The sequence below is a fragment of the Artemia franciscana genome, chromosome 5 (assembly GCF_032884065.1).
Source record: "Artemia franciscana chromosome 5, ASM3288406v1, whole genome shotgun sequence".
Classification (NCBI taxonomy): domain Eukaryota; kingdom Metazoa; phylum Arthropoda; class Branchiopoda; order Anostraca; family Artemiidae; genus Artemia; species Artemia franciscana.
The window spans coordinates 32,863,476-32,883,553 of record NC_088867.1 but is presented as its reverse complement, the minus strand read 5'-3'; the positions used below and the strand labels follow the sequence as shown (position 1 = coordinate 32,883,553).

Below are 20,078 nucleotides of genomic sequence, written 5' to 3'. Positions count from 1 at the left end.
GTTAAACTTGATAAATATTAGATATTTGGAATCAGCCTATTATGCCAATTTATTGAATGTATCTATTGATGTTAAAACTCCGTTTTTTATAATTTTGGCTACTACTGAGCTGTGTCGTCCTTACTGATAGTTTGTTAACACGAAAAATTTGAACGAACTGTTTTATTAGTTATTTTCAATTTCAATCCAAATAAAATAAAATTATATACCTAGACAAATATTATAGGTTAAGATGATATCATTTTTCACGCTGTCCAAATCAGATCATTCATGACTACCTACTGTTTAAAATCGGAAAATACGTTATTGAAGCTACTGAGTATTTATTTATATAAGATAGCATTTTGAATTTTGGAGATTCAAAAATCTACAGTAGGTAGGGTGGGATTGTCACCGGAAGGAAATTTTTTTGGGGAATTCTCCACGGGGGTAAAATCTCTGGGGACAGCGATTCCCTATTGTACCTTTCCTACATCCTGAACTCTGCTTGAACGGTTGAATACAGTGACTTAATGCTCCCAATTAGTTTCCCACAGAATTTTAAATTCTAGTAACATTAAAAAAATGGCTAATGCCTCCTCTGTTGTTGAAATTGTGTTATTTGAGATTCATTAATATTCGTGCTGTTATGTCAACTTTCGGCACACGATTTGGCGAGTAAAACATATCTAGTAGGCAAGTAAACAGAAGATATTTGAAAAGCAAGCTCCACGTGAAACATGGGGGCAAACAGCTTCGCAGATCAAGTAATGAATTTTATTTCAAATTATTAATTTTATATCAAGTTTTAATTAGCAAAATATTGGGGTAAAATTCTAGTTAATTGACTTCTCGCTATCTCAGAAAAGGTTTAGGGTAGGAAAATGAAACTTTCAGGGATGAATCTACAGACTAAAATATGTCCTGGGAAGGTATTTTAAAGTAACTACCTCCACTCCTTCTCCCTCTAGAGGGCCCTGACCTTTGATAACCTTTAAAAATATGTGTGTTATAAAAGTGAAACCCTGCAAAATAGATCTTCTGCTTAATTGAAGTTCAACAAAATTATTTTCAGCTTCATAACTTTGCTCAAATCCATTTTGTAAGGTTTCAAAGATATTCAAATACATTTCCTAAATTTTGAAAAAAAAGCATTGATATGGCTCAAAATTCCACTCAAATAACAGGAATTGCATTTTCAGAATTAAAGGCAGAGAAAAAGCAACCAGTAACTAAAAATTAAGGTAAAATATTGTTTTGTAAAAATTTCAATAGGTATAGGCATGTCATGTAGGCAAATTTCAGGGCCCTTTAGAGGGAGAAGGAGTGGAGATGGGTACTTAAAAATACCTTCCCAGGACATGCTTTAGCCTGTAGACCCATCCCTGAAAGTTTCATTTTCCTAACCTAAACCCTTTCTGAGGTAGCAAGAAGTCAATTAACTAGAATTTTACCAATCTTGGAGCTTGTGCTAAATATTTTCAGTTGCTGTTGCTGAACACATATTGATTTGTTTAGACATAGACCCAGTAACCTGTGTTAACTAAAGTTTGAAACAGGCATTAAACAACATAATATTTACAAGGTTTGACTTTTGATTTTAGAAAGTCAAAAGCAATCAGGTAAAATTCAAAATCATCATTTATTAGTAACCATGTCCAGAAGGAAAAACAGTAAAATTCTGAGAACTAGCCTAGGTAATTTTAAAACATCCTAGAGTATGCTAGCTTACTTACTTATATCATTCCCAAAAGGAAATCACTTGACTTCCCCCTCCCCCAAAATAACAGACAGACAAATAAATTAGATCATAGCTTAGGCTACAGGCCCATTACTTAATGACTTTTTAGGCTGACTCTTTTCTTGCTGTAAGGAAAAGAGTAGGTATGTGATAAGTTTTGTATAAATGCAGCTGATGGCTCCTCCTGAAGGAAAAAAAATGTGAACTTTCTGAAAACTAGGCCAACTTTTAAAAACTTAAAAACACTTTTTTAGGCCTAGCCTTTGGTTTAGTTTAGCCTTTAATTTTGTTTTAGTTTGGTAGACATTCTAAGGCTTTATATAATACCATCAAGGAAGCCAGGCTAGGGGTAAATTGCCACAATTGCAACCTTGGTCATAAGAAAAGAGCTTGAAATAACCAATTAATAAATGTACCTCTTTATATTTTAGCATTGCTGCTTGTATAAAGCTGCTACTCTACACATTTGCCTATATTCCCTATTAATTTTCTGAAACATTAACTCCACACCAGTTCACATCTAGACTGGTGTCCCCTAATGGACCAAACTAGGTTCAACACTGTTTAATCTCAATGTAAATGACACTCCTGAGGTGGTCAAGAATGGCTTGGAACTGTATACAGACATTTCCAAACTCTTTGGTCCAGCAGCCTCAACAGAAAATTTCTGTTCTCTGCAAGAAGATCTCAACAACCTCTGTCTATGAGAAACAACCTAGACACTCAAGTTAAACCCATACAAATGCAAAGTCCTGCATCTTGGTCCAAACAACCCCTGCCATAGTTATCACATGATTGACTCTGCAGGTGCCAACATGCCCATTCAGAATGCCAAGGAAGAGCATGCTCTTGGGGCAATCATTGCCAATAAGCTTAAATTTCATAGTCACTGTCAGAACCAAGCAGTTAAGGCAAACAGGGTCCTTGGTTTGATCAAGGATTCAGTGACAAGTCACCAACCAAGATTTATCAAGAAGCTTTACACAGCCCTTTTTCATCCCCATATTGAGTTTGGTGTGTTGGTTGCCAACCTGCGCTTTAAGTGTGACATGGAGATACTTGCCAAAAAATAAATCTCCTATGATCAATGACTAGAAAAGCTTGACCTGCCTACCCCAATGCACTGAGAGAGGAGATGTCATTCTCACATTTAAGATGATGACCAGTGACACCATTAAGCCCATTTTCAATCAAAGTGAATACACCAGAACATTGGGGAATCCCATAAAATTGCATAAAAAATTTAGCAGAAGGCATGAAAAGTCCAACTTCTTGACCAATCATGTTTTACCACTGTGGAATTTACTCAGCAAATCTACCATGTTGGGCAGATCAGTTGACAGCTTCAGAAATGGTGTTGACCATGATTAGAGCAGCAAGTCATTAAAGATACAGTGGAGAGAGAGAGAGAGAGATTGGTATATTTAAAAACTATTGTAGCATAGCTAAATCCATTTTTTTTTACAATTCTTACATTTAAACAAAATCACACACTACAGCTCAGCATTGAAAGTTGACGTGAAGAAAGGCTCAAATAAGTTGGTGTAATGATTAGTTTGTACTTTAGGGGGTAGAAGTTCATTTTGTAGCCAAGTTCAAGATAAATTCAGTTTTGCAAGGGCTTGATGGACAAACCAGTATCATCCAGCAGGGTCTATTAGGGATGAGGCAATTGCCTCACCTTGTTATTTCAATAACTATGTCCTCAAAGCTCAGGACCAGTGTGAGATGTCTTGTGTTCTCTCTGGCCTCAGTATCTTCTTTGTCACTTATGCTGATGATATTGATGACATCAGCAGAACTTTGGACAAAACTTCTGAAACTTTCCAAAAACCACAAGCAGAATACTTAAAATCTGGTCTTGAATTTAATGCTGGAAAGTCCAACATAGTGCTTTTTAGCTGAAAAAGCCCAGTTCCTCATGAAGTAGTACTTTGGAATTTAAAGATCTGCCCATCCAACCAAATCATTTAACTTGGTATTCCCATTGGATATACCATTTCTCACACTTGTCATCTCCTAAAAAAGTCCTCAAACACTGTATATCAGCTTCTTATGCTTCCATAGTCTCTGCTAGGCTTTGTTTCAATCACTGTTATCTTACAATGCTGTACAACATTGCTATTCATTGTCACATCCTCTACACTGTATCATTCTGGAAGATTTTTACAAATGCTGATAAATTAAAAATCTGCATCTCTTTCTTCAGTTTTGCAAAATACCTACTGAAATATTCAGCTTGGAGTATCCAACTCAAAGCTTCACATCTTCACATAGCAGATCCTACTATAGCTGTTGCTGAACTTATGGAGAAATACAACCAAAAGATTTCAAAACATGTTTGGAGCCAACTTCTTCAACTGTTATGTTGCCATAGTTGTATAGTGATATTTTGCTTTGTTTTTTGTTTTTCTCTTTGTGGTGCTCTGTCATTTTTTTTTTGTACAAATACTACTTTATAATGAATAGTAATAATAATAGAGTTCAGATTCATCATTAGCAGACAACTCAAGCCAGTCAGAACCAATTATCATAAAACATAATTTTCTTTGCATACCCAGAAGAGTGGGAAATTTCATCTTATCATGTCTGAATGCATCCCACCTAGGTATGGAACAAACAAAACAAGAAGCTTTTTCAATAGCCTTTTGACCTAGGTTGAACAAACCTAGAAACTGTAAAGCCTTAGAAACTAAAAAGCTTGTAGCATATTTCAGAAGTCCAACCCTAGAGAACGTCTCCTATAACGCAAATCACCCACCAATCCCTTCGAGCATGTTGGAGTTGATCTCTTTCCAATTTATAATACTATTTTATAGGCACTTTAGGCTACTTCAGTATTTTTCAAGATTGATGAACTAGAGACTAGTGCCTATTCAACTAAAGTAATTGAATGTCTGAAGAAACGTTTATTCAAGACACAGTATTCCCAGAGTTCAATTCACATATATTTTTGTTTTATTAAACGTGTGCATAGATTGTCAAACTTCTAGCCTTATCCTCCCCCCCCCCCAGTTTAATGGCCTAGCCAAAAGTTTGTATTGTAAAAGCAATAAGAAGAAAAATAAAATAATCAAAATTGACATCCACCTTGCAATCCAGAAGTACAAGGACAGTCCAGTTGATGGCTTTGCATATCTGGCACAGCTGCTAATGAGCAGGAATTTAAGATATATTCTTCCTTGTACTACTGAACATTTGAAGCCTAAAATAAAATCAAAGCCTGCATTTATAGATGCAATTAAAAAAGCACAAGAAAGGCAAAATGCAACTACAATTGCCGAACTAAATTAAAAAAAAAAATAATATACTGACACAGCAGTCTATTAGAGTTCAAGATGCAGATGTTACTTGGCAGAATGCCAGTATTGTTGATGGCACAATGATTTTGAAGTCATTCTTCAATTGCTTAAGATCCATAATATCATTTGAAGCATGTTTGCACATGCCACCAGTAAATCGTTTATGGTCATGGGGATCCCTGGTATCTTGAGGACCATTTTTTGGTACTACAGCATATATTGGCTTTATACTTTGCAAATTGTAGGTAGCAGAGGTTTACATATTATTAGCTTTTTCAGCACTTGAAAACTTCAAATTTAAGAGCACGCAAGTCATGCCATCAATCAATTTTTCGGGAATCTTTCAAAAAATCTTGTTTACTTTTGTAGCTAGTGTGGTAGAAACAAAATTGCTGATGACTAGAGTTTCATAGGGACTGAAAATAACAAAGTGCAGTATATTTGTCTTCTCTTTGGCAGCTGACACTAGGAGCTTACACCTGTCAATAATATTTTCGTCATCTTTGACATGATTGACGTCTTGGCCTTGTGTAACAAGTTCAGAAAAAACTAGATACTGCATACTGTAAAACTAGATACTGTAGTTTAAGGCTGTATTTGTAAGATTATTCTCTATAAGCTTAGAGACAATTTACTTATAGGATGATTTAGGAGTGTTTGCAGGGGCTTATGGTCATTGATGATTGGGAATGCACATGACCATATAGGTAATGACAGAAGTGTCTGCAGCCAAAAAGAGTAGCATATTATTTCAATCCGTAAATATGTTTTCTGGGCTGTTCAAAGGTTTTAATTCAAAAGAAATTAGATAATAATTTCGTAAAACACCTCCCTATCATCTCTCTATGTGCCTGGCATAGAGGTATTGTTTGTAATTCTACTGAATTCACTTCTGAATTGAAAAAGGGAATTATTAAACCAAATAACGCACCTTTATATCTTGGATTAAAAGTAGTAGAATTGGCTAAATTTTGGTCCAGGCATATAGAGCCTAGCATCAAGATTTTGCCCCGAATGTTTTAGTTTGCACCATCAAAGGTTGGTGTAGTACAGTGAAGTGTTGTTATTTTTCATCATTTAAATCTTGGGGGCCATACAAACTTTCAATGATCCCTGACTCTGTTTGGCTTCTACAGTGGAATTAACCCAATCTCTGGGTTGTGTTATCTTTCCTATTATGTCTAGTTGCTCCAGTTATTCAAGCTCCTTGATTTTGTTTGCATTGCTAATGTTATTCACTTTAATGGCTGGACTACTGGTTGTGCTGCCTCCCTTGAGAATTATTTTGCATCTTATTTCAAGTTTCCCAATGCTGTCAAAATGTTAGTATCTTCAGCAAGAAGCATTTTAAGGTTAAATACTTGATCTTGAAGATTAAGCACCATTTTATGCAGTTCATCTTGAGGCTAGCAGAGAATCTTGGGATTAGTGAAGGAGCAGATTCAACAACACAAACAATCTATTGATTCAAAACTGTTATGTGAACATTTGAGTTTGCAAAGGCCTAAAATTAGAACTTTTTGTCCACAAAATTTTTTTATAGCATGTTTTAATACAATGGATTACAATAATTTTGTTGAGCTTTTCCACATAATATTTTTTAATTATTTCCTTCAGTACCAGTATCCATTTTAAAATGGATTTGACTGTACTTGTGGGTAAAGAGTTAGTCATTGCTGGAAGACTTGTTTTACAATTCAATGATGTTTATAGTTTTTGGTACGCTCAAACACATGCAAGCAAAATGGTTTAATTTTCTACAACTGTAGCATACATTTTTCCTTTTGCTGGGCGTTTGTGACTTGGTGAGTAGTTTTCACCGCAAAAATGACAATTAGTTTATCTGTCTTGTTTGTTCATTTTGTACAAGCTGTTCTTGGCTTTTCCCACTCAATGGACCACTAGACATCAGCTTTGAATGATCCTTGAATTTTAACCAAGCTTCTTTTGGGATGAATTCCAGTTTAAATCAAGACAAGGAGTGCTTAAATCCATGTCAATTCCACCTTTGCCACCATTTAGTAATCATCAGATGCAGATACACACATGGATTTTCTTTTAAACCCTGGTCAAAACACTAGACTATATTAATAAATTACTGATTACTGATTATTTTTTCTTGTTGGTATTATGAACCAGATTTTGATGAAACTTGACTACAAAACAACTAGGCTTACCATCAAAATCAGAAAAGATCTGTACATACTCAAGAGCTACATACAAACATCAGGAGGAGGAGGTTGGGATCCAGCAACCTAGAGGCAAGTCTGAAGACCTGTTTAATAGATATTTTGTGAATCTAATGAAGTGAACAGTTAATATAAGGACAAACAAAATTATGTGTATCTAGGTTGTCAAAAGGGCTTATTTGCAATATCTTAGGAACGATTTAGGATATTTAGTCAAATTTTACAGGCATTTAAGAGGAATGTTTAAATGAATCAAAATATACTATGTGCATCTAGGTGGCCAAAAGAAAATATATGCAATGTCTCAGGAGCAGCTGAGTGTATTAAGCTGAAAGTTTCAGGGCATTTTGAGGGAGGTGTTGAGCTAAGTCAAAAGATGATATGTGCATCAAAGGTTACCAAAAGTGTTTTTCTGCAGTAGGCTATCTCCAGGACAACAAACATAATCAAGTTGAAACTTACAGTGCATATCGAGGATGATGGTCAACTAATGTTTGTCAGTGCTCACGGTTGTAACATGATGGGGCTCCAAATAGCTTCAGCCTTATAGAAACCCAAAGATTATGTAGATTTCTAATTCGTTCATTTGAATAATGTTTCCCATACATATCTGTTCAAATTTTCATAGTAAACAATTCACTAGTTGTTTCCCCAAATTGTAAATAGCAAGTCATAGACTTGATTCTTAATGCAAAAAAACAAAAAAACTTTACAAAAATTCTTTTTATTGACAAAAGAAAAAATGTTGAAATTGAAAACAAGCAGGAATTAATTTAAATAAAACTTTTCCGTAAAAGAAGTTATTCAAAGAGTAAAGTCAAGTAGTAATTCAAGGATAAAACAAACATAAACCACTACCAATAAATATATGAAACCCAAAGCATGCAAAAATTACAATGAAAAATCAAGTCGAACTTAAAACTAAAAGAAATTACCACAAACAGGAGTAGGGGTACTGCCCCCTGTGCCTTCTGAAGAACAAATCACATTTGGACTTTAGAAAGTAAAATACAGCCAACCTACGTTTCATTACTTTTTTTTAGTAATTTTGGTTAGCCTGTTATGGTGACTTTCTTTTTGTTACAACAAATAAAAACACAGCTTGAAATAAAAAGTGTGTTCATTAAAGTACAAATGATATTCTTGCTTTAGAAGGCGCGGGCAATAATTTATGTTTGTCTTACGGTTGAATTTCGTTTGTTTGAAAAACTTCTGTTGTGAAAAAAAAGATTAAAAAGTCAATATAACGATACAATGACATTTAAAAAAATATGGCAACTTTGTGATAAATTTTTTTATACCTAAATTTTTTAGTCCATATACCTCCCTACAATTTTTGGAATTGGATAAATGAAATGGGGCAATTATTGTAATATGAAGCCGCTTTTCAGTCAAAAATGTAAATACCAACCAATAGCCTACATAAAGAAAACTCAGTAAAAACATTCTGTTCGCTTCTTGAGGCTGAACATGATTTTCATAGTTATGAGCTTTGGGAAATTCTAGTATTTATACAAATTTTAATAGCTGGAGGTACGTTATTTGTCAAAAATCTTTATACCAACCATTAGAAAATTAAAAACAAAACAAGAATATTTTACCAACTTTTCAGAGCTGACAAGTATCTTCAGAGTTATAAGCCTTTGAAAATATCCAAAACTTTCATTAAGGCAATTGGGATCGAATCTTCCATTCAAAAAATAGGAACTTCAGTAAAAGAGTTTTATTGTTTTAAGTGTAGCAGGACCTCAGTACAAAATGGGTATGTCCCTTATTGAGAAAGTCCAGAGGTTTGCAACCAAGACGGTAAAATGTCTTTTAGACAGGGTGTACAGCAGAAGGTCAGACCAAGTAATGTCCCCCCTCCTTGTTCAGCACAGCAAAAAAAAGTCACTCAGGGCCATGATAAGATGCAGAATTTTATGCCATGAATGAGTTATAGTCAATATACTTAAGATTCAAGTAGCTAACTCCAAGAATTCTATCTCTTCAGCGATACTGTCTCTGCTAATGACATAAGTTTATCCAAAAGATATCTTCATAAAGAGCAGCATAATCATTAAGTCAGTCATTTAGATGGAAAATGTATTAATAATCTGGAAACTAACCTATTTCCCTGCTTATTGTTCTCTACTGTCATGACCCACTGTTTAAATTTTTTTGCAGATAAGGAGTGTGTAACTTTTTAATGTTGAGGAAAGATAATGTTGGATTTGTTTTACGTGAAGCAAAAGCAAGATTATGATCCTTCGTTTGCTCCAAATGCAATTTAATGTGTTAGGCTGGGAGACACGAAAATTCTCAGATGGTAACAACTGAATAGCCAAAATTACCACTGTTAAGTGTCTAATCTGAGGCTTTGGTAGTAACTAATCTTTTTCTCATATATCTAATTTGAGAGCACTGTAGCATTCTAGGAGAAAAATCAGTCGAATTCTCGAAAATAGTGCAAGACAGAACAAAATTGTAAATGTAGCTAAAAAGAAGTACTTGGCATGGGGAAAGTAGGTAAGATGCCAATTAGATAGTGCTAGTGAAAAGGTAGCATGTTGGCAAACAGTGCATTCCCTTATGTTTGTTAGTGGAACAAATCTATTTGATAATCAAATATTTCTTAATCTAGGAGAGATTATTACAAAGTCTGGAAGACCTCAATATAGTTATGGAAATCATAGGTAATTGAATGATGCATGACAATCTTGCAAAGTATACAAATAACTCCTGTTTTTCTTGTTGTTTTCATTGTGTAAAGAAGATGCAAAAGATCTTGTATGAAAATACCAACTTTTACGTTCTTGTTCTCTTTCCGACTAGCATGAAAAAATTTAGAATTTTCATAATTTTTAAATGTATTATTTTCATTAAGAAATATTTTACAAATTTCCAACACGTCTATTGACGACCCCTAAAAAAAGAAAAAAAAAATACCGTTTAATACTCTACAATTCCGAAATGACAGTCTTTTAGATTGATTATTTAAAGGTGGAAAATCATAAACACATAAATATTTATTTTTTGGTCCATTATAAGAATCTAGTAAATCTAGATCTTGTGACGAAGTTCTATTAAAATATTTATGCATATCAAGAGGTTTTTCCCACTTCCTTCAGCCTGTCAGCAGGGATTTCTAAAATGTTTAAATCATCCATTACGCAAACTCAACAAAAATTACGTATCCCATTGCAGTGAGCTGTTGTTAACAAAAAAGACGAAAGAAAAAGTAAAAAAAAAAAATAGGGAAATAATAAGCAAGAAAAAGAAGTAAATAATCACTTATTTGATTTTTATTCACCTTAACCATTATCCTTATCACTATCCGTATGCAAGCGCAGTTTAGCACGGATTCCTGAGCTAAATCACAAGCTAACTGCAATCATAAATTCAGTCTATAAATAAAAAATCATAAATAAGTCATATTAAAATCACTAGCAACCACTATAAATAACAAAACTACTCAAACATACTAAACGACCACTTCAATCTACTTCCAATGCCTTTTGTATGCATCTGACGCACAAGACATTATACCACTTAAGCTTCACTTTATCCTCATTCTCAATCAAGCATAATACAGGTGGCACCAGTGCGGGGATCCAAACACTAATTCTCAGTTTTCGCAATTCTATTTGTTTGATTTTCTGGGAAATGCGAATGTCGTGAACTCCTTTTGTCAAATCGTCTGTTATATAGATATAGGGGGAATTACGCCCAGCTACTCTTCTGAACGGATTTTCACGCAATTTATTATTTTTCTGAAAGATACAGAATTTTTCCTTATCAAGCTGGAGCTTGATTTTGATGAATTGATCCGTATGCTCAAGTAGCTCAAATAGGATATTAATTCAAAGATGGTAAAGTAGGGTGTCTACATGGTCTTTAGCCCTTGATTTAAACTCACCTTTAATGTTCCATAGAATATTATTCGTTCTTTTATCCATGTTTTCTAACCCAAGGACTCTCAGTGCTAATTCACCCAAACTAGGCTACTTTACAATTTGTTCACATAATACCTATATTTCCTGTTTGATACTGAACAACTGATTTTCGCGAGTCGCTCTTGGCTAATTGTAGATATTCAGCACAAGCAGCGTTCGGACTCGCCTATAAATTCCAATAAATTCCTATATTCTAATGCACTCCTATAAAATGCCTATATTTTGGCTAAAATCCTATTATTCCTATATTTTCGGCTGAAGACTACTAAGAACATTGCTCATGATCTGCAATTTTCACTTCTCTTGTAGTAAGCCAAGATGTGCTTTTCTTTTGCTTTTGACTCTTTTGTAGACTGAGCAGTCTTTCGGTGTAGATTGATAATTAATTACAACTGATGAGCGGTTTGAACTTAACTAATGTTTTGTACTGGGCTTAGTAAGCTGCTTCTGCCTGGGCTATGCTGTTGTGTTGACTTAGTAGCCTATGTTTTGTTTTTTTGTCATGTTGGGCCTGTCCGAAATGAACAAAGATCAGTATATAGGCTAGCAGTATCTGCTTAATGAGACTGGAGTTCTTGCGACTTATGCGTTTCCTGCCTGAACGCTATTTTAAAGGCTGATGCGAATACGGCCCGGTTTTGGACATATCCATATTTTTTCTTTTTATGGTCTTTTAATCTTGGAATGCTATTTTGTAGGTGATGCTTGGTAATTAAGTATGGGGCCTACCAAGTTTAATAGTTCATGGCTTGCTAAGACGGATCGCAGCGGTAGAAAGATTGGCGAATGGTGTAAGACTGGGAACTACCAGTACTTGTTCTTTTGCAAACTCTGCTTGAAAAATTTTGGTTGCACAGTTGGGGCTGCTCAGGGGTAAACCAACATGTGCGATCTGCAGAACACAAAGCCGCAGTTACTGCTTAACTACATCCACTATAGCTTCATCTAAATGGACAATCTCGAGTTGATGAAACAACCAAGGATAAACCGTTAGTTGGTACAAGCATGTTTTGTGAGCGTGATGCCGCTTATAAAGCTGAGTTAATATGGGCACTTCAGACGGTACACAGTTCCATTTCTGCTAACTCTTCAGACCATATTGTCGCAACCTTCCATGCGATGTTCCCCGGTATGATCTCCGACGAAATGTCCCTATGTGCGATGAAACTCATGTATCTGATCACCGATGCGCTGCATCCTTACTGTAAGCAAATGCTTGTGAAGGACATTCAGTCATATCTTGTAATAGAATATTACGAGACAACCAACAACGCTGGTATGAAAGAGTTACAGATATATGTTCGATATTGGTCCTCATATGGAAACGAAATCCAGAGCAGACTTTTATGCACAAGTTTTATGGGCCATGCGACAATTGGTGATCTGTGTAGGAAGATTATGTCAGCCATTGAGCAGAATCAGCTGCCACTTGAAAAACTGATCATGCTTGGAAGTGATGGACCAAACGTCATCAAAAGTGTTTGGAACAGTTTCAATGCAAAAAAAAGAAAGTGACGGGAAAGGGAATGTTGAATATTGGTACTTGAAACATCCATATAATCCATAACGCTTTCTTGAAAGGTCTTCAGGTGTTCGGAGAAGAAAGTTCCGACTTTGTTATTCTTGTGCATTCATTTTTTGACGGCTGGCCTTCACGTTGTGAAGACTATTGAAAGTACCAAAAGAAAGTAAGAGTGCCAGAGAATGCTTTCATATAGCATGTCATAAGCCGCTAGCTGATGATTGGACGTGCCCTTGCTAGAATCATGCAGCACTTGTCAGTAATCTTAGAGTACTTAATGAACTTCATGCCGAGAGAGAAAAAACTGAAGAAAGTTCTGTCCACTCCCAAATTTCTGAAGATGGTGGCTTATATCAGAAGTGCGACGATGAAGGCCCAACTCGATTTTGTTCTAGCCTCAGCAGAACTGTTCATAAGTTTTACCCAATTGTTCCAGAAAGAAGAGCCTCTCATTCATGTGCTGAACTCGGAGATCAAAAGACTAGTTGTGACGCTTTGCGGACGGGTCTTTACTCCAGATTTCGTGACCGAGAATGAAATTCATCACCAGAAATGTTGAACCTTGCTGAAAAATTTGCAGAAAAGCCCATAGTTTCAGAAAATGTGGAACGAGCTTTCCGTGAGAAAGCAACGCTGAAAGACAAGGCCATTTTCTATGTCAATTTGTGAAAACATTTTATTGCGGGCATTCGCCATATTTTGAGCAAATGTTCTCTGGAAAAGGATGGTTTTCTGGAGGCGTTACGCTTTTTGAATCCGATCAACATGAAGGATTCAAGAAGCATTGCAGAGATAGCGGCTGTGGCACTCGAGATTGTGATTGGAGCAAGCTTAGTCGTCGCCCAGGCTGAGTGGCTGCTTTTGCGAACAGAAAATGGACCCCGTGAGGACATTACTCGGATCGATCATTTTTGGAGCCATTACTTTGGACTGGTGAATGAGCGCGGGGAAAGCAAGTACCCGGAACTTAACAAGCTTATCAAAGCAATGCTGACGTTATCGCCTGGCAGCGCAGATGTTGAGCGTGGGTTCTCGCGTTCTGGTAGGATTCTCGGTGAAGACCGGGCATTAATGTCTGAACGCGTTCTGGATGCGAGACTCATGGTATATGACACGTTGAGACTTTATGGAGGAAAACCAGAACGGTTTGTTATTACAAAAGAACTGTTGAATCTTGCACGTTCTGCACGGTCTCGGTATCAACAATATCTGCATGAAAAGAAAAAAGAAGAGCTATCCGAGAAGGAGAAAGGAGCTTTTGAAGAGGACAACAAGTGGAAGTTGCAGGAGGCCCACGACAAAAAGAAAGAAATTGAAGACCTTGAAAGCGAAAAGAAAAACTTAGAGCATCAGAGCAAAGAGAAAAGAGAACAGTAGCAGATACTCTACTTCAAGAAGTGACCGATAGAATGAAGAACGCTGCCGGGTCCAAGAGTTCCATAGACATTGCCCTAGCTGTTTCTTTGCTCGAAGTTACTGTGGAGTCGAGAACAAGTGAAAGAGAGCAGATGGCGGAATCTGCGAGAATGGAGCAGTCTCTTGCAAAGAGGAAAAACTGACCTCATATCACAATTGATGCCCAAGAAGCAGCAACAGTTATTCCAGGTATTTTACCTGTATCAGTCAATCGTTGGCACAGTATGTGTGTCTAATTAAAAAAAAAAAAATGCAGAAACCCGGGAAATAACGAATTTACGTGACCAGGCATCCCACCCCATCTACCACCGATCTGATCCCGAAGACTTCCGAATCCTATATTTGGCCTATATTTGGGCTCGGGAAATCCTATATAAATAGGACAGAGCCTATAATTTGAAATGAACCGACCTGTCCGAACCCTGCACAAGATGTTAGGGATCAGACTTATTGACACCAATTTTCTTTTTTATTTCCAAAACATCATTTTTAGTTTCTTCAACTATTTTAAGGATTTATCCAACTCTGAAATATTATTAGGCGATTCCAGGGATCCTCTAGCCTTGTCCAAATAACTTTGTCTTGATTGCTTTCAACTTGTATTAACCAAATTGATATCCAACAATGCTTATATTTTTTAAATAAATCGATAAACGAAAGCCCAAGATGATTCTCACCCAATTTTGTACAGCACTCGCACGAGGGATGTTACTACTCTGGGTTTATTGGATGAAAAAATCAAAGAATTTTTCTTGTCAAAGCTAATCCGTCTTAGAGTTGTATAGTTGTTCAACTTGCTGAACTTCTGGTCAAATTCCAAAAATTGATGGATCAAAAGATAAAAACTAAGATCAATTTTTTATTACCTCCAAAAGTTATATAACATCAAAACTCCACTTAAGAATGTATAAATGAATCGAAATTCATGTTCTATCAAGGATATTCAATAATTGTTTCCCTAAATAAATATAGATCATAAATATTCTTAACATTGTTTTTTAAACAATTCTTTTTTGTGGTACCTCTACATGACAGAGAAAAACACAAACGGGAAGAAGTTGCTTAGGCAAACAGAAATCAACATCACTCCCATAAAATGGGAATGGAAAGGAGACCCAGCACACAATAAATCACTGAAACAACAAGGCTGAATATGCTGTAATCCAAAATAAACCACGGTATATACAATTCACGAAGGCCCAAAGGTGCAATAATTTGAAACATGAATAAAATTCATGTGACTGAGGAGGCGAAACCTCCTGATATATCCCTAGTGAATGATTTTGTAAAACTCTTGTTGGCTTAAGAATAGATGGAAAAGTAGGTAAACAAATTCTTGGATGGTGAATTGTATAGGGATAAAAAAGAGAAAAATGAAAAATATAGAGGATAGGTCTGGGGGAATATGATGCAGTTTCTTAATTTCTCCTATATTTCTTGCCTATATTACTAATTAAAGTTATGTGTTGCTTAAAAAATAAAAGTTCCATCAATCACTAGTCCAAGATTAATTCTTAGATGCAATCCGTATTATAACTCCATTAAATGTGTGTAATTTCTCTATCCATGAATACAAATTTCGCAAAGAAAATAATTCAGTTTGGCCGAGTTATGTTAAGCTATGTTACAATTACAAGCTATGTTAATATGTTCTATGAACCAATTCTTTCATAAACTTTTCCAGCAGCTTTGCTAATGACTTTTGCATCATAAGCAAAAATCAAAGCTGTTTTACTAGTTGGGTATAAATTTAGTATATTTTTTCTATGACAAAAATGTATTATGCAATTTGGTAAAATGTTAATAAATATAAAAAATCAAATAGGACTAAGGACCAATCCCTGTGTAACTCTTATTTCAGATTTGTTTGTTATTGAAGAATATTCATTTATTTATACATTCCAGTAACAATTGCTTAAGAAAATTCTGAGCAAATTTGTGGCGCTTATCCTTAGACTATTGACGTCGCACTTTTTGTGTAGAAGTTTGTGTGTCCACAATGCTGAAGCGTTCATCAGACGTAAGAATACAGCACTCACTTTAGAACCTTTGTCTAGTGCATCGTTATTAACCCTTTGATGCCTGAATTATGAAAAAAGAATGGGAAAAATATTTCGGCCGTTTCCAGGCTTCGTTATGACCTATTCCACGACAGAAATGGCAAGAAAAAAATGTATTGATAAAGATGATGAAATAAAAAAAATGGTTCCCACAGGAACCATCCGGCAATCATGGCACAAAAACACTCTGATCGGCTACATAGTGTGGTAAGTCAGAAAACAATTCCTGTTGGGTGTGAAACACAAGGACACTTCACATTTTACGCATTTCACATTGGAATGAGCTTGTACACATACTCTGCATCTCTGTTTGCTGTCTATCCAAGCCGGGAAGTGCCCCTGTCCATCGAGTCTTGTCGAATCTGGGGGGCGACAAGTATAATTTCTTTTTTTCTGAGATTTGGTATCTGCGTCACTGAGAGGTCTACCTCTCTTTGCTGTTGCCAAAGATGCACCAGATAGAAGTGCACGTGCCACATCTGTCTTGAACTGTAGCAGGTTCATTGGTTTCTGCCCAGCAGCAAGACACCTGCGGTATAAGAGCCAGCCATTCACAACGGAGAGGTCAAACAAGAAGAAGAAGATCCTCATGTACCATTTGCTCCATGACTTGAAGTCGATCCTGTAAAGCTCCAGCAACATGTCGGCAAGATCTACACCACCCATAAAGCGGTTGAACTCCTTCACACAATATGTTTGTGAAGTGGACTGGCTTATTGTCATACCACTTCACCACAATGGCATTCGACTGCGTTTCCACTCGCCAGTCGCAAGAGCCTCTTCCTCGGGCTTTCAATTTGCTGTCGGATTCCAAAGCACAGCCTTTCAACCTGTTTGCGCTCACTGTGGCCAGTGTAAGTATGCCCTGATCACTTAGTGTTTGTGCCAAGTCTAACGAGAATAACCAATTGTCAAAGAATAGCTTGTAATTTTTGTGCTTGGGTATTCCTCTTGCAAGCCGCAGGACAAAATCAGCTCCAACTCCCAGGTCACTGACATCAACCGACCCCTTACCCGTATACATTTCAAAGTCGTAAACGAAACCACTCTCCCCAGCCCTTGAGATGAACTTATAACCCCACTTATGCGGTTTCTTGGGATTGTACTGCTTCAACGAAATCCTCTGTTTGGTCGGCACAATTTGCTCGTCTACTGCCTGGTGTTCTTCTGGGGGTATCTTCATAAAGTTATCTCTGATCATCTCTATCAGAGGACGAACTTTGTGGATCTTGTCGTGCCCAGGGTCTCCTCGCGGTTTCTGGGTAAGATTGTCGTTGAAATGAAGATACTTTTTGATCTGCTCGAATCTGTCACGCGACATTGCATCAGCTATTACAGGGTAGCGCGTTTCGTTTGACCAGTAACTGCGGTATGACGGCATTTTCACTATTCCTGTGAATGCAAGGATCCCTAAGATGCATTCCACCTCGGCAGATGAAACTCCAAATTCTTAGGCATCTTTCTGAAGAGCGTAAGTTTTCGTTTGGTCACGTATATGGTTGACCACGCCTTGGTAAAAAAACAGCCTGACAAATTCCAGGGGTGTCTTGCCACTCATTTCTTGGTCGACGACAAGATGATCCTTCCACGCAGCATCTGGCTGGACGAAATCCACTTTTCTCCAAGCAAGGTCCCGTCGTTTGCTTGGTTTCGAAGCAGCAGTGCCTGAGCTCGTGGCATTTTGTCTGGCGATCTCGACGTCCTCATGGTCATCCTCACTGTTGTGGTCGTCAGCTTCAATTCGACCGCTTTCTATTTCTTCTTCCTGCGGGTTATTATCAGGATGGAGAAAACTAGGATCAGATGGGTCCTCATCTTCATCAGGCAGATCTTCGAGGTCGGAGTTGTCTTCCGGGCAAAGAACAAAATTCAGAGCCTGTGCTAATGACACGGGGCGTGTTCGAAGTCTTTGCTGGACAGCCGAATACTCATCTTCCACAGTTTTTGATGTACTCGGAGAAGGCTGGTCCATTTCTGCACTGTAAAAAATATATTTGGTAACAGTCTAGTAGGGGAGACCGGGGTTGACACGGGGTTGATCTGTACAGTCAAGTATGGACACCTAGCGGTTTAGTAAAAATTCTCAAAAAATCACGAAAGATGCACCATCTACTGCCCTATTATCAAGCCAGTTTGGATCTAGATACACGCAGCCATTTGTTTGTATTTTGCAAAAAGTGTTTTTAAGGTAAGAATTTTTTTCAAGGGTCTCTGTTTGGAGTTTAATAGAGTGGACCAGGCTGCTGGATTCGCAATGACATTTTTTCAGGAGAAAAGTAGCTCACATAGAAAGATTCTAGAGCAGTTTATTGATCGCCATCTATTTAATTTTTTTTTCAAATCACTTTGACGTCGCACGAGGACACATGGGGTTGGGCCGGACACGGCGATTGGGGGTTGGTTCGGACATTTTTTTTATCTGTCCGAACCAACCCCTAACGGATACGCATTTTATGGTGAAGTCAGAACTGGAGAAAAGTCAATGGCTTAGAAGATATGCCGTTTCAAAAAATCGCGTCCGGGTCAACCCCGGTCTCCCCTACATTGTTATTGACGACGGCAACTCCACCAGTTCTTGTCTAGATGGCTCTTCCGAGCGATAAAATTCGGAGTTATGCATGCCGGATGGTTCCTTGAAGCCACAGAAAATGGTCGAGACTTGGTCGAGCTCTCAAAATTTGATTCCAATGGTGTAAAGCAACTGTTTTCATGATATCTAGGCATCTCACACTGTATACGGCTTACAGTCTCATCTGGTCTCGCTACCGCCGGATGGTTCCCAGAGGAACCACGACGTTGGGGGTCGTTTCTATCCTCTGGTTTTCCAGCTATAGGAGTGTATGATAGCTCATCTGAACAAACAAAACGTCCTCTTTCTAAAACTTTTGGAATGAAAACTCTAGCACAATAAACAATAAAGTTATTCACAAAAAAGTATTCTCACCTTTCAGGAAAAACAAGCAAGGCTAGAGGGCACAGGTTCAAACTTCATTACCTCACACAAGGGTGACAGATTACGGACTAAGAAAAATATAAACCTGTCTAGGTAGATCAGGTTGAGACAATGGCATAGTCCTGCTGAGCTTGACTCAACAGTACTATGACCATGGTCCCAATCGAGGCCGGTACATCAAATGGTCGCTGAATAAAGCTCCCATTGAATATAATCCATGCTATTTTTACAGCTCTTTAATCTTTCTTCAGAGTTTCGGTGTTGTTCAGAGATAGTTGTTTAGAATTAGAGTTTCTAATTTGTTCAAAGTAAACGTATCGGCCACCCAGGACACTCGGTTAAGAGCACCCCGAACGATCCAATGAATTGTCCGATCGAGGCAGTGACCACCGTGAGGCGGCACCACCCGACCGAGACCCATATCCAACTACGAGCTTTTTAACCGCAGCAACTTTAATATACGCTATTGGAACTGGAGTTACCGCGGCTGCTGGCACCAGACTTGCCCTCCAATGGATCCTCGTTAAAGGATTTAAAGTGTACTCATTCCAATCACAGGGCCTCGAATGAGTCCTGCATCGTTATTTTTCGTCACTACCTCCCCGTGCTGGGAGTGGGTAATTTGTGCACCTGCTGCCTTCCTTGGATGTGGTAGCCGTTTCTCGGGCTCCCTCTCCGGAATCGAACCCCGATTCCCCGTTGCAACCATGGTAGGCGCATAGCCTACCATCGAAAGTTATTGGTCCAACTCAAAGACCAAAGTTAATGCTAAATCCAAAAAATGACATATTTTTAATTTTTTTCAAATATGTTTCCGAGCTGCAGATTCATTCTATCTGGACAGAGAAACTATTGTTTTATTTATTTTCTGTAGTCCAATTTTGACAGTAGTGATTAAAGCTTGTCATTCCGTTTGCCATTTGCCATTGTCTAAATGGCAAATATGACCATGAAAGTAGTGGTATTTCATTGCCGACGTTA

General features: G+C 37.3%; 1 protein-coding gene across 1 annotated transcript in view; it reads left to right on the top strand.

Annotated features, from left to right (window-relative positions):
- Positions 1–685: 685 nt before the first annotated feature.
- The window catches only part of LOC136027290 (serine/threonine-protein phosphatase 6 regulatory ankyrin repeat subunit A-like), a 117,799-nt gene continuing 98,406 nt past the window's right edge, over positions 686–20,078 (top strand). The window contains exon 1 of the mRNA XM_065704388.1: positions 686–746. Within this exon, the coding sequence (XP_065560460.1) occupies positions 720–746 (27 nt within the window). The 5' untranslated portion in view covers positions 686–719. The remainder of the gene's footprint in view (positions 747–20,078) is intronic.